Genomic DNA, 15,678 nt, shown 5'->3' on the forward strand with positions numbered 1-15,678 from the left:
AAATAATGAGCTGGTTAATGATTACATACATCACTCTGAAGCTGCATCGCGTTCCTTGAGAGCTCCAGGTTGACAGCATCGGGCAGGAGGGTGTAATTGTGGATTGGCTGCTTATAGCCCATGTTTGTAACCACTTCCTGGGCCTTCTTGGCCGCTGTCACACTGAACATGTCCAGGGGAGTGTGATATTTGGTCTTGGTGACCTCGTAGTCCTTCTTGTACTCACGGTCCGACTGGATTTTGGCCACGTTCATGTAATGAACAAGTTTGGGATCGTCCTGGAGGCTGCGGTACCCGACCTGTTTGCCTTTGTCCTTCTCGTAGGATTCCTTGTACTTGTACTGGAGACACAGGAAAAGAGAGGTTTGCCCACTTGGGAAAGAGGAAACATACTTTTGATGATTTTAAAACACTGAGTTGCAAAGTATTAACCATTGCAGTTCATTCTACAATCTCATAAATTGTATCTACATGCCCTCCCTCACCATTGCCACTGACATAGGATATTCCACTGCCATGGACTCCTAACCCCCAGGGACATCCAGCTTTTAATTAAGATATTATATAAACTAAGATCTAATCATAATATAATAATAAAACAACAATATATTATAATATAAACTATAATAATAAATTTTTGAACCCCCTCACCAAACAATCAGATACCCCAATATTCAATTGGGACGTTCAAGAGGGGGGTGGAAGAGTCACTTGCAAGCTTTTGCTAAAGCAGAAGGACAGGTCTCCAGCAATTAAGAACAGAGCATAGGTTAATAATAATAATAATAATTCACTTGCAAGCTTTTGCTAAAGCAGAAGGACAGGTCTCCAGCAATTAAGAACAGAGCATAGGTTAATAATAATAATAAAAATAATAATAATAATAATAAATAAAGTTTGAAATGAGCTGGTGAATCCTTGAAGCAGACAATATGCTGCAGAAAGCTGCAGTGCTGTGAATGACACTCACATCACTTGCAATATTCCGAGAGGCTTTAGCTGCAATAATGGGAATGGCATCAGGTTTCAGGTCATATCCTTTGGCAAGGGTTTTCTTCCAGTCTGCTTTGTAGTTAGCCTTGGAGGGGAAAAAAAGAAAGGAATTCACAATGTTAGGAGCAACAATTCTAACCAAGTGTTATTTTTTATTACAGTTACGGAATCAAAATATTCAGTTTAGTCTGAGAAATTTCAAGGAAAAACGTTCACCTGCACAAAAACTGCAGTTCTATTTGGATAAATAAATCTGCTACAAAGACAATCATTAAATCCACAAGGATTTTTGGAAATTTTTATTTAGAACAACTCCATCAGTGGCATTTTTGCAAAGCCTTTTCTCATTTGACTGAACCTTCAGAAATTTTTTTCCTGTCAGCTTCAAACACAGCCCTTGTGGTGTGAAACGACTGAAGAAACCAGTCTGGCTGATTTTTTATTATCAGTTTGGACAGAATATTTGCATTTCAAGGCTATTAAAGGCGATAGCAGCTTTTATCTAGTTCCTGGAAGACCGATAATGCCACCAAAAATTTAATATCTTAAAGGCAATACAATTGATACTGTCAGTGGAGATCTTTATGGTGTTGGATGGATGCAAGTAGGGAGGGAAAGCAGGCAGACTGGTAGCTGAATGGCAGGAAAAAGCATTCTTATCTTCCTAGTGGAATTCCCCTTTAAAAGCCCAGCAGCAGGAAGCAACACACAGAGACCTTGTACTGCTTGCCCGTGTAATGGTTTATATAAAAATAAATGATATAAGTCTCCTAAAGTATAGGAATCTGAATAACATCATGCTGGTTTTCTCACTCAGTTTATAGCACTAAAGCACTGAAATGTGTTTATGCTCATGAATGCTCAAACAGCTCAAAAATTTGCTTAACAAGCACAAAAGCAAAAGTTGAGCCGAATTCAGAGCTTGGGCATTTGGGATAGGAGAGGAATAGCACCACTTTTCAGATCATATCCCCTTGCTCCTAATTCTTCCAATCCCATTTTGCAACAGTTCTCGAAGAAAAGGTGAACTTAACAGAAACTTCATTTGGATCAAGAGCTCTAAATTCCAAATATACTCACATCACTGATGTTGTAGGCATTAACTCTGGCCTGTATGAAATGGGGCACATCAGGAGGGAGGTGGTACTTGTGAATTATTTCTTCACCTTTGGATTTATACAGTATCTGCCAGGAAAAACAAAGAAAGAAATTTAGCAGCCCAAAATTTAATTGTAGATTAAAAAAACTATTAAAAAAAGATGTGATTTCCAGGTGATTTTCCACTGGAACTGTGAATATACACACACAGTCACCTAGACATTTATTTCAGGGGTTCTCTTAAAACTGGATGATGAAGTGAGAGAGGGCAGAAATTGGTAATGTTTGCTGAGTTTACTCACATCACTCAGCTGTTTGCTGTTGATCTCTGCTTGCTTCTGTACTGGAGAGTCAGTGACTGCAGTGAATTTGATTTGATCAGGATGCTTTTTGTAGGTGTGCTGAAGGAAGATAAAAAATACATTGGCAGAAGAGGCATAAAAAGTATTTTCCAAGTATTGATAAAGTAAACAAAAATTATGAATAAAGTAACTTAAGTACTTTCAAAGGATTAATTTTAAAATATGTTGAGTTAAGCAGGTGAATGCTTGAGGTTCATTCTTCATTTTGGAACTATTCCTTTAATTGTGTGGTTTTACTTATTAAAAAAGGGATTGTGCAATATCTGTCTCGAACACTAGATGTCACAAAAGGCTCTAAAACAGGGATGGAGGTTTTTAAAAGTCGCTTAAGCTCGTCAAGCCAAATTGAAAAGCACTGAAGTTAAGAGGAGTCACTCAGGTAATTTCTACTCCTGTTCTTTACTTACGTCTTTGCATTGCTCCAACTTCTTAATCGCTTCATACTCTTGAGTTATGGTCTGGGGGAAGTAGCATTTTGTCTTTTCCTCCTCATAATCTGCTTTGTAGTTTTTCTAGGAGCAAAATCAACATTCAGTAAGAAACCACAACTGAGCTTTCTCTGAAAGGAAGGTGTGGTGGGGAAAACAGGACAACGGCCACACTCACATCGCTCTTCATAGCTTCGACTTGCATGCAGTGCGTGTGATGTGGGTCCTCAAAGCTGCCCAAATAGTGCCCCAAAATATTCTTTTGATAGGCCTCCTTGTATTTCACCTGGGAAAACAACCCTGAGTTGATGAACAAAAGTAATCCAGAGGGTCAGGACTGAAGGACACAACATAAATCAAACACGTACGTCGCTGAAATTCTTCAGAGCGGCATCGGTCTGGAACTTGGGGGTGTCACAGTAATTCATCTTGTTGCCTTTTGACTGTTCATAGGCTTCTTTGTATAATTTCTGCAAGAGAAAATAAGGTCAGATAACGCAGGAGATTTCACTGCAACTCACCCATGGCACGTTAAAAATTGCAAGAGGAAACCTGTGAAATGGTTGCAAAGAGAAGATTTCCCGCAGGACTGAGGAACAGCTGGTACTATTTTCCCAATGATTTTTTAAAGTAACTTTTTTTTAGGTTTGTAAGGGAAGCCAGAAAGGTCTGACTAACGGTTTTTGAAGTTCTGACACTGAAAAATATGTAATCTCTTTCCATGCAGATGAAAACAGCAAGAGGAGAGAAATTGAGAAGGCTGTTACAGTGAGTAACCAGAATACAACATATGTAAAAGTACCACGTATTTTATCATGATTGTATCGTTTGAAATTCCTTAAACCAGTAAGGGAAGAACTGCCCTCTTGTGATCCATTATCCACAGGGATCTAAATGAATTATAAAGTAACTAGCTATCCACATGCCACTGCTACAGCCCCACTCATCCCTGGAGAAATGACTCTTTACTTGACCTGTTCTGGTTCGGGGGCACCTCACGACAAATACAAATACAAATACAAAACTAAAACTACTAAGAGATGCAAAGGAGAGGCCTTGGGGAGAAATGAAGAGTTTGGTTTCTTGGACAAGACTGAAACTCATGATACTTACATCACTGAGAATATTGCCTGCAGCTTTTAATTGCTTCAGCAATGGGTTCTCTGTAGCAGGAAGCACGTTATAATCTGCAATGGCTTTCTTCTTTTCATAGTCTGCTCTGTATTTTACCTTGAAAAAATAAAAACAAAAAGGGCAGGGTTTTAAAAATCAGTATTAAAAGCCAAATGTTCACTAACCTGTGCAATTGCCCAGAGAAGCTGTGGCTGCCCCATCCCTGGAAGTGTCCAAGGCCAGGTTGGACAGGGCTTGGAGAAGCCTGGGATAGTGGAAGGTGTTAGGGCTGGAACAAGATGGGCTTTAAGGTCCCTTCCAGCCCAACCCAGTCTGGGATATGATTTTAATCTATACTACAATCTTGAATTTTTCAGAAAAAAATACCCCTGGTTACATAACTTCCCATTCATGGTGGCAAAAGACCATGAAAGGTCCTGACAAAACAGTTTCAGCACCAACTTGTCTGACTGTGGGACTGTTCTCAAGCTGAGCAAATGGCACACCCAGAACTCACCTTACTGACGTTCTCTGAAGCTCTCTTGTTGGCTTCATACTCTGGGGTTTCAGTCTGCATGAAGTAGATTTGGTCTTTCATGTTTTCAAAGTCTTCCTGGTACTTCCTCTGTTGGGAACAGAGACAGACAGAAAACCATATATCAAATGCACTTACTTTGCAATCAGACATCCACAGAGTGGCTTATTTAGGAAAGGAGAAATATCACCAGAGGAGCAGGCAAATTATATCAGTATTTTCCTTGTTAACACAGACAAAGGATAAAGCTGGTCAAGATTCCCTGAAGAATCCACTCACCATACTTAGATTTTCTGCATTCATTTTTGCAATGGCCACGTCATAGCACGGAGTTTGACTCCACTTGCCTTTGATTTTGTTTTTATAGTCCTCATGGTAATTAATCTATAAGGAAATCAAACAATCAAATTTAATCCCCAAGACACAGCTTTGTTTTCCCTTGACAGGTTTGGTTTTCACAGTTGTATTTTTAAAGTGGCTTCACATTTTACATCTGCCTTTTAAACACTTCAGTAGCTATTGTCAAAAACACTTTAAATATGATTTGACCAAACCACTTCAGGGTTCAGTTATTGCTCTTAGTTCCTCCCCTGACCTGAAAAGGGTGAATAGGTGGCACAAATAATCTCTTTTTGAACAAAGTCATTAATAAGAAAATCTCTCTGTGATACTTCACTAACACATTCCTTTCGTTCTGTTTTCTCACTGCTCACATAATATTTGGACATAGTGTTGCCCATTAGTGAAGTAAGAATTTACTGTTATTGCTGTTTGTTATTTTATTCATTCCAAAGAATTATGATACTGATCTTGGGTTTTACGTGTTACAAAATCTTCTTGATGACAATTTACCTTCTAAACTGTGGAATCGTAAGATTACAGAAGTTTTCTCTAAACAAAATTATTTCACCTTCCAGATGGGTTCAGTATATTTTATGAGTGGTTCTGCAACCAGAAGTGAACAGTGTAACTCTCTAATCTTAAGGAGCAGATAATGTTCAATACACAATAAAATAAATAAAATCATGCTTGTCCTAAATTCTGAACTGAGTTAAAATCCTAATTCTGCCTTACAAGATTATACAACTTGGTTCCAGTTTCTTCAGCAACTTTGGTCTTCCTGCATATCTTTTCTTTCTCTTTTTCTCTCTTTAGGTACCTTTTTGCCTCTCTAACTCCCAAAGTGAGGTTTCCACAGGAAAAGCCACTGTATCCTACTCACATTGCTCAGCTGCCTCGTCACCTTCTTGGCCAGTTCCACATCGGGGGGATCTGGCAGGGAGGTAAATTTGGCTTTCTGCTCGTCGTGCCCTTTTTTGTAGACAATCTGAAAATGGGGAAGAAACAGAGATTTCCAATAACTGCCAAGCTGAGCACCAGAACATTCAGCTCTGCTCCCACCCCATTAACTGCAGCAGTTCTGCCCACAGCCACTGCAGCAGGAACCCCTTCAACCAACAGTGAACATCTGCAAAATTCACTGAAATCTTGACCTGAAATCCCCGATTGGAGAGTTCCAGGTATCCAAATATCAGCAAATCCCACAGCCCTGCCAATTCCTGACTTTGCTTATCGCTGTTTTAGAGACACATTTGCAGACCCACAATGGTGAACTGGACTTAGAGCCAACCCTGGGAGGGAGTTTCTCCATCTGAAATCATTTTATTCAAATATTTAATTTCAAATATTATAAAACTATAGTGTAGAATAGAAATAATCTACCAAGTTATGCCAGAACCCAACTGTGTTTGGTACTCACATCACTCAGAGCCTTCTGAGCCTGTGCCACCCTCCTGAGCTCTGGGCTGTCGTTGTAGGGATAAAACAGAGTTTTGTCTCCTTCCCACTCCTCAGTGTAGAGTTTCTGAAACCCAGAAGAACACCAGAATGCTCATTATGAATTAATCTGTGCCTTGGAAAGCTTCTCTCACTTCAGCTGCTTAGAGCTGGCATTGTTTTCTCTTACCTTGCTGAACATTGCTGTGTTTTTTATTGCATTCACAAGCTCTGGAGCATCAGGGGGCAGCAGGTACTTGTCCTTATTCTCCTCCCAGTTCTGTTTATATAATACCTGGAAGGAAAGAGCAGCCAGTTGGTCACTCAATCACTAGAAAATTATTTACTTTTGTGAATATTGTGTAAATATTGCGAATAAACTACCAGCTCTTGAGATTATTTCAAAGTGAAAGCCTCGGTCCAGTGACATTTGAAGGCAGCAAATGGAAACATTTAAGATTGTATTTATATTTATAAGATACATTTATACCAACTTCTCTGCTGTCCCTCCCTGCGCCTCTAAATTGCTGTATAAACATTGCTTTAGCTCAGAACTTTATTCATATCAGCAACTTCGTGATCCACAGATGTTCACACAGTCAAACCCACTCACCTTGCTCACTTGCTGGGACACTTTCTTGGCATGTTCTATGTCCATGGCCTTTTCATCCACGTGGCAAATAGTCCTGGCAATTTCCCCAGCCATGCGGTATTTAACCTGGAGGCACAAAACCCAACTTATTCTACAGCAAAACTGCTTTTTTTCTCTTAAAGAAAATCAGAATATCAACGTTTTGACACTTGATGTTGTGAACATCCCAAACCTGAACGGATCTGGAAATGAAGCCTACGGAAACCAATGGATTTGGGGAATTAACTGAGGAAGAAATGCAGCTTTGAGAGAGGTTCAAGAGGTGGGATTCCAAGCTAGAGCACTTCCACTGTACAATGAGAGGTCCATCCCAGGATATGCAGTGTAGCTCCATTTCCCAGTCCATCCCCACGTAAACACTGGCTGTAGTGCCAAACCAATGTAGCCACATTCCCATGGCAAAACAGCAGCTTGGTTGGAATTATCACTTCTTATCCAACACCCAAAATTCAGACTTAATTTGCTTCTTAAGTACTCACTAAACATTGTTTTCTCATGCAGTTGCCACTCACCTCACTGAGCTGGTCCTGCACTTTCTTGATCCTCCGAATTTCTGGGGTATCAATTGTGGAAGCATAAGGCTTTCCTCTCTCTTTTCTAAATTTTTCTTTGTACTTGTTCTGGAAGAAAACAATGACAAACACAAATAAGACAAAGCCTAAAGCTCTGACAGAAACCTATTGGCAATTATTGCCACATTTATCTGGTTAGGATAAGAATTTGGGGTGATTATTTAGTAATAGAAACGAGCATTACTCAATTACATTTGCAGTTGTGCTTATTTTAACCAACTGACTTTATTCCATCTGACACAACAGGAAAAAATCCATCTCTAACTTCAGTCTGGCTTGGATCGCCTTTAATTGATTATATTCTCCTTAGTAGCTTAATATTGATATTAAGCTACTGTTAATAATAATTATATACAATACATAAAAATTATATATATAATTGATATATTAAATCTATAATTTATATTAGTATAGATCCATTGTTGCATGATAATTAAGAATTGACTATTGGTATTATTATTATATTAAGTATAAAATTAAAAATAAATTTAGTCTTTTGCAACATAATAATCAAACAATCCCTATGCAATCTTTCCAGGGTGTTCCTCAAGAAATCAAAGACGTGGGACAATCTTACCTCACTGAATAGGTCCTTCATTTTGTTGCTGTGTTCCAGGTAAGGCGTCAAAAACTTGGATGGGTCCACTTTTGTCCGGATTGTCTTTTTCCTGGCTGGAGGTGCTGCATCCTCCCCAGGAGGTTTGTCCTCCTCGACAGTGTAGGTGGTTGTGGTAGTTTCAGGACCTGTGAACTCTGTGCTGACAGTCTCAGTGATCTCAGTGACCACCTGGGAATAAAGAAATCAAAATAATTACATGCTTTATAGCTCTAAAAATTCATTATTATAAGCATTTTTCACCTCCCTGAGAGAGTAAAAGGGTGCTCAGCTTATCCAGATCTACATGGAGACAAAAAACCAGTGACATTTTTCCTGCTGGGATTATCCATTATTCCTACTATACATCACCCAACCTAAAAAAGCCACAAAGAATTAAATTTCTGGCTGGTTTCTGTATCAAACTCAAGTAATTATTCACCAGAGGATCTGGAAGCCTCTGTTTAATATGTATAACTCCCAATGAATTTAAATAGTTTATATTCTTGTTTATCAACAGATAAACATTATTATGGTCTGCAAGCAATAATTTTAACACTATGGTTCTAATGAAAAGCAATCAAAAATAATTATTACAACTTAAAAACGTGCTCCAAAATCACCTAAATGAGAGTCAGATTTTATTTAATATAAGATTTTTTATAAAAAAATTGACTTTAAGGTCAGATTTCTGATAGCTGTTTGCAGCAGTATGAGATAGAACTGAAAATACATCAAGAATTGAACATTTAATAGCTTTGGTTTCTGCACAAACCTATGCCATAAAGAGTATTTCATGGTAACATAAGAGAGAGTTGAGATATATCTATTTTATAAATAGAATTTCAAATTGTGGCAACAAATCCTTGGTGACCCAAATATTTGTTACCAGTGACATAAAGAGAAATCTGCAAACCATCAGTTTTTTTGGGAAATTGCCCAAGGGGATCGGAACAAAACTGATACATGTAAAGTATTCCTCTAGATCATCCCACAGCAGAGGAAATAAAGTATTAAACAGCAACTCTTCGGTGCTATCTGTGAGTTTAATGTGAAAAATTAAACCTCAGAATACAAAAAGGCTACTAATTTAGAGTTACACATTAATTACATGCATATAGACGCTATATGAATAATGACAGGGACCTTTACCTCATGTGGCTCACCCTCCTCAACAACTGTCTCCTCAATGTAGTACTATTAAAAAAAAAAAGAGGAAAAAAATCATTGTTAGGTCAGATTAGCAAACTGTAGTTTCTGTGAAGCTGTTTTAAAACCACACTTCTGGAGGAACAGGGCTGCAGTTCACAGGTACTGATGGAGTAATTCTGAATATCCGTTCATTTTTTGCATTAATGATTGGATTTTTTCCATACATTCCTCAACTAATCATCATCCAAGTAATTAATGAAGGATGTTATCTAATTTTACCCACAAGAGGGAAGGCAATGATGACCATAGTAAAAGAATCAGCATTTAAACTCCAGCATTTTCCAGTTGTTTGGTGATGCTCTGAGGGGGCTGTAGCATGTTTCTCTAAGCCTGTCCTCGGAGTTGTTCCTACCTACAGATCCTTGAAGGACACCAATAATTACTGGCTGCCAGTTATGCTTTGTCCTACTGATCTCAACTCTGAGCCTGCTAATTTTCCACCCACTTTATTGTCCTCTATTTACCCCACATCTCATGAATCTGGTGATACAAAGAGGTCTCCCCGAAGCAGTCGAGATACACAACCTTCACTGCTCTCCCCTTGTCCACAGCAGCTGTGAACTCATTATAAACACTAATGAGATGGGTCAGCCACTGTTTTGCCCTTGATAACTCAACGTTTACTGCTCCTCACGACCTTCCTGTCTTTCATGTGTTTAGAAATAGCTTCTGAAATCATTTGCTCCATGGCCTTCCCAAAGAATGAAGTGAGGTAATTCTCTGGATCTTCCTTCTTGCCTTTCTTGAACATCAAGTTGAAGGAATGGAGTTTGTAAGGTTTTAAGTCTTTATGTTCCTCCCAAGTGTCCTGATCCTGCTTCCACCTTCAGTGTATTTCTTTTTTTTGTGATTTTGCTCAGTCCGGGGCTCCGCGTTCCTCCACACCAGCCTCCTGCTGTGTTTGACTTCTGCACTTTGGATTGAACAATGTGCTCTGAGAAAATCATCCTAGAAGATCACTCAGCTCCCCTGGGCCCCACAGGATCTTCCCTGAACAGCCCCAGATGTGTCCTTCTGAAGTTTGGGATTGTAATTCTGTTTATCTTCCTCACTGTTCTCTGAATCTTCAACTTCACGAGTCCTGTGGTCACAGCAGCCATGGCTGCCCTTGACCTTGGCATCTTCCACCACTTCTTGCTTGGTTGTGAGTAGCAGGTTCCACGGAACATCTCTCCTAGTCGGGAAATGGAGCTGGGGAAGTGTCTGGAGCAGCAGGAGGGGCTGAGGGAGCTGGGGGGGGGCTTGGCCTGGAGAAAAGGAGGCTCAGGGGGGACCTTCTGGCTCTGCAACTCCCTGACAGGACGGGGGAGCAAGATGGAGGTTGGCTCTTCTCCCAGAGAACAGTGGACAGCACTATAGGAAACAGCCTCTGGTTGTGCCAGGGGACGTTTAGATTGGATTTTGGGAAACATTTATTCACTGAAAGAGTGGTTAAACATTGAACGGGCTGCCCAGGCATGTGGTGGAGTCACCATCCCTGCAAGTGTTCGACGAACGAGTAGACGTGGTACTTCACAACATGGTTTGGCGGGCATGGGGGTGGACTTGATGACCTTGGAGGTGGTTTCCAGCATTAATAACTCCGCAATTCTCCATCCTTACGCTCGCCCTCCATCACCCCTGAAGGGAGCCCCGAGCCGCCATTTCCAGCCGCGGCCGCGCGATGGCGCCGTCGGGCGCTAAATGGCGGCCGCGCTGAGGGGGCCGCGCGCCGATCGGGTCTTCGCCCTCAGGCATCTCCGCCCTCGAACGTCTCCGCTCGCTGCCAGTTGAGGGAAAAAAGCATTTATGGACATTGCCGCACCCGCTGTAGTAACCGGCATGGATTGTATCCATGAGGTGCCGAACTGCCAGAAAGGAGAAAATGTAAAACGTGGGGTTCATGTTTGGAAACCTCCTCGGCGGTACCTGCTCGGGGTCACTTGCCAAAAACTGCGGCAGCACAAAGCCCTTTGAATCGAGACCTAAAAAAATTCTCATTGAAATTTAGGCCCTTTCGCCAGAGCTGTTCCTCAAAGTTAGTTGATGCAACTGGCTCGTACTTCCCAACCTGTGATATATTGGGTTGTTTGGGGGCGATTTCTGCTCTCTTGCCCAGACGTCCTGGACCCACCTTCCGAAAACTTTCCACAAACCTTCCACCAAACCTTCCACAAACTTTCTACAAAACCTTCCACCAAACCTTCTGCAAAATCTTCCACCAAACCTTCTGCAAAATCTTCCACCAAACCTTCTGCAAAATCTTCCACAAAACCTTCCACAACACTTTCCACAATCCTTCCACAACACCTCAAGTAACTCACCAGCAAAAGTTTGTGTCATTCCCGTCACAAAACGGCTACAACGTCAAGTACGGGTTAGTAATTCCAGAGAAATTAAAAAAATAGTATCTTAAAATGCTTGGCATTGCCTCAGCTACTCAATATTCAACAACCATCTTCCAATTCTTTCAGAAGATTAATTTCTGATACAACTCTTGGAGGTTTAAAATCATGAATTCGTATAAAAGTGGGCTTTTAGTTAAGAAAACTCTGGAAAGGTTTAATCTGCATTAAAATTCCGCCAAATGCCGTTGTTCCTCTTTTATGTAATTTCTCACCGTGAGTACCCTGACTGAGGGAAGCTACTAAGGCAGTGCCACCTTGGTCTGTCTGAGGGATGTGGCTGCAGCAAGGTGGTCACTGAAAATTAAAAACAAAGGATGAAACAGAAAGCCCAACAGAAAGACAGAAAGACCAACATAACATAATTCCAGCTGGAATAAATAAACTTTGACAGCAAATAAATACCTATTACTGAGAGCACACTATGCTCAGGAAGCACGAAGGCAATTATAAGTGCTAATAGGAAATTTAATGAAAGCTGGTGTTTTGTAACTAGGTGGTACAATGCCTTTAAATGGACTTTATGAGTGCTAACTCTTTATTTTCCAAAACACATTTAACTAATCCATTTGGCTTTACTTCATTCACTGTTTGAAATTTTTAGTCTGCAGCCAGGGCTCAGTGCCCTCACATCACCTAAAATCAACAGCTCACCAAACGCTGTGTGGTGACAATGAGTTGTGAGGTGTCTGCGTTTATACTCTTCTTTTCCTCAAACACTGAGCAACTTGCTACAATAATTTATGTATTTAATGACACATAAGTTAATTTCAGAATAGCAATAATGCAACAGGTAAGACCACTCTGTTGACCTCATGGACTGTTTCAATAGCAAAGTCATTGCTCCAGTGGCATTTGCTCATAATCCTAAACTGTAAATTCCCCAGTTCCTGGGGATTCTTTTAATTGAACTCTCAGTTTAAATGACCTCTGGCAAATTAATCCCTGATGGAACTCCACAGGCAAAGAATCAAGGAACCACAGAATGGTTTGGATTGGAAGGGACCTTTAAGCCCATCTTGTTCCAACCCTGACACCTTCCACTATCCAGGTTGCTCCAAGCCCCATCCAGCCTGGCCTTGGACACTTCCAGGGATCCAGGGGCAGCCACAGCTTCTCTGGGCAACCTGGGCCAGGGCCTCCCCACCCTCCCAGGGAAGAATTTTCCGCCAGTATCCCATCTATCCCTGCCCTCTGGCAGTGGGAAGCCATTCCCCTGGTCCTGCCACTTAAATCTGGCTCCATCTCTGCAACTTCTAAGGCTGAACCTGGTCATGGTCCCTCGGTGGCACAAACCTCCTGCCTTTCTGCATTGCAGTGGGCACAGAGGCAAGGCTAGGAAGGGGCTTCCAAAGTCATCCTCTCCAGCATGGATTGGGTGACAGAGGGCAAGCCAGCAGGGAGAAGAGATGGCCCAGTGCATCTATAATTAAGCAGAAGAGTAATGAGGAAACCTTGTGCTGTGGGTGTAGGAGGGTTACAGTCCTTATTTAAACTCAGAAACTATGGCAGGAACCAGCAGACTTTGCTCCGCTGAGAGCAACTGTTGTTGTTTGTTGTGGGTTCTTTACTGATTAAGCCATTTAATAGATATCTAATCATCCCCTAATCTTCAGAGAGCAAACAGCCACCTATGCTCCTGAGCAGAGTCTCATTAAAGTGATTAATATATTCATTCACAAGGCAGGAAACAATTATTTCTACTCTTAAGATTTTCTTCTTACCTCCACGACTTCCTCATATTCTTCTTCCTCCATTCTGAAGGTTTTCTTCTGTCTCTCCCCCACTCACTGGTCATGCAGCAAATAAAAATATGAATAAACAGGATTAGCCCAAAAGTACCATGAAAAGTGACAAGTCAAGCTCATAAAGCACCTGGAGTCATGGTTAGTAACTAGTCAGATCCTAAATAAAGCTGGGATCTGGCACTACTTTGATTATTATGGAAAAACATGGGATTAAGTTTCAAATATACTGATATAAGTTACAATTTTGGACAAATACTTCATTCCAATAGTTGCAACACCAATACTGGAATCCAATGAAAATAAAAAAAGAAGAGATTTCTTGAAGTATGATTTGGGTTCTTTATTACACCAGAATTATATGAAGCATTTTTCTTTTCTCTGTGACTATTCTCTCCTCTTTCGTTATATTATTCAAGCTCCAGTTTGAATGGGAGCTTTATCTGTATATTCTGTGATATTCATTCATAAGTGAAAGCCTAATGTAGAAAAATATAATAAATATTTTTTTAAGTGTCTTTTGGTTAATGAGGCAATTTCTGTCTTCCCAGCATGAGCCTATATTGATTCTCTGGGAGGTTTTTTTTTTAAGCTCTTGTGGCTTTTTTTCTCTCTGTTTCTTCAGACCTGGAAAAGATGAAATTCCACAGAGTTGGCTGAATTACAAAGCACAGATTACTGTCAAAAATTAATTAACACACTGATTTTGCTGCGAGGCAGAGCTACAATTTTCCACCGGAGCCTGCAGCCCTGTTTCTAATGCTGGGAGGGGATGAGGCTTTGGAACAGCTGCTCCTGAGTCCAGGGATATTTGCCGTGTAAGCTAATCCTGCCAACTGCCCGTTGAGTTTAGCTGGTTACACTGCAATTCCTTCTGAGGCAAGGGAAGTCGAGTAACCCAGGTTAAATATAGGAACATGGAATACTGTCCCTTTTTAGTTTCCAGTGAGGTGAGAAAAATTGCCAAAAAGTTAATTTGTTGAACCAGATCATTAATTATTAAAATAAATCAAGAACAACTCCATTAATGGGCGGCAAGTTGTGTGAAAAAGTGGGTCAAAGTGAGTGATTAAACCCAAGAAGCGGGGATTGCATATAAGGATATAAACTATAAAAACTGTCACAGTTATAACCTTCAGTTACACTCCCAAACACGATTCCAGGTGCTTTCCTCCTCCTGCAATCTGCAACTGGTTATCCAGGCGGAAGACTTGTCTTCCATGGGCAAGGCATGACAACTACTCCCAAAAAACGACCAACTGGGGAAGCAGCTCAAGGTCCTGCTCTAAGGAAAAGAAGTCAGACGCGATTAAAATGTTCTTACCAGCAACATCCAGCAAATATCCTTTGGAGCAAAGCCTCTCCAGTCTTCCCTCCTGAGCAGCAGTGGGAGAGAGCGAGCGGGTGCAGCGGCTCCCGAGGACACGTGTGGCCAGCACGGCCAATCCGGCTCCAGCCCGCTCCAGTTTCAGCCCTAAATATACTTGGTGACCCCGGAGCAGCCACCTGTTCCCAGCAGCGTGGATGGAAAGGGAGCTGAGCACCTCGGTGCTCCTGAGGAAACCAAAACACACCAGAGTCTGGCCTGGCTTCTCCAGGTCTCTGCTGAAATGGACCCCCCCGGCAGACCAAGGGAACACTCCAATGGAAAAAACACGGGTGTTTTCTTCCTTCAGAGTTGATAAGAACAAGGAATTTGAATTTATTTCATTCCTGTATTGCACCTGAATCAGAACTGTCCCAATTCAAGAATCCCTGAACTTCAGAGCAAGGAGTCTGGGCTGAGAACTAAATTTTCAGTATAAACACATCTTTAATTCTACCCTGTAAGTTCACCCTTGTCAACTCGATGCAAATCACCTGTCAATATTTTTATCACTTACAACATGTTTCATAGCTGAAGACACAGATCCAGGAACACAGGAAAAGTGCTACTTGCATGGAAAAACCTGCAAGGAACCCAATGAACAGTCAAACCCACAGAATCACAGAACATACTGAGTTGGAAAGGACCCACAAGGATCATCCAGTCCAACTCCTGACCCTGCACAGGCCTATCCCCAGGAGTCCCACCCTGTGTCCCAGAGGATCATCCAAACCCTCCTGGAGCTCTGGCAGCCTTGGGGCCGTGCCCACTGCCCTGGGGAGCCTGGTCAGTGCCCAACCACCCTGTGAGGGAAGAACCTTTTCCTGAGATCCAACCTGACCCTGCC

At 41.3% G+C, this 15,678-nt stretch overlaps 1 protein-coding gene across 1 annotated transcript in view; it reads right to left on the reverse strand.

The window, feature by feature from the left end:
* Positions 1-14,873, reverse strand: part of NEB (nebulin) — a 95,969-nt gene extending 81,096 nt beyond the window's left edge. Inside the window, 19 exon segments of the mRNA XM_017823712.1 lie at positions 30-341; positions 971-1,078; positions 2,074-2,178; positions 2,394-2,492; positions 2,861-2,965; positions 3,060-3,167; positions 3,250-3,351; positions 3,995-4,111; positions 4,512-4,619; positions 4,809-4,913; positions 5,752-5,856; positions 6,289-6,393; positions 6,496-6,600; positions 6,919-7,023; positions 7,470-7,577; positions 8,107-8,316; positions 9,277-9,321; positions 13,445-13,510; positions 14,790-14,873. Of these exon segments, the coding sequence (XP_017679201.1) occupies positions 30-341; positions 971-1,078; positions 2,074-2,178; positions 2,394-2,492; positions 2,861-2,965; positions 3,060-3,167; positions 3,250-3,351; positions 3,995-4,111; positions 4,512-4,619; positions 4,809-4,913; positions 5,752-5,856; positions 6,289-6,393; positions 6,496-6,600; positions 6,919-7,023; positions 7,470-7,577; positions 8,107-8,316; positions 9,277-9,321; positions 13,445-13,477 (2,085 nt within the window). The 5' untranslated portion in view covers positions 13,478-13,510; positions 14,790-14,873.
* Between the last annotated feature and the right edge of the window lie 805 nt (positions 14,874-15,678).

This window comes from Lepidothrix coronata, unplaced genomic scaffold (assembly GCF_001604755.1).
Source record: "Lepidothrix coronata isolate B3197 unplaced genomic scaffold, Lepidothrix_coronata-1.0 Scaffold105, whole genome shotgun sequence".
In the NCBI taxonomy this organism is placed as follows: domain Eukaryota; kingdom Metazoa; phylum Chordata; class Aves; order Passeriformes; family Pipridae; genus Lepidothrix; species Lepidothrix coronata.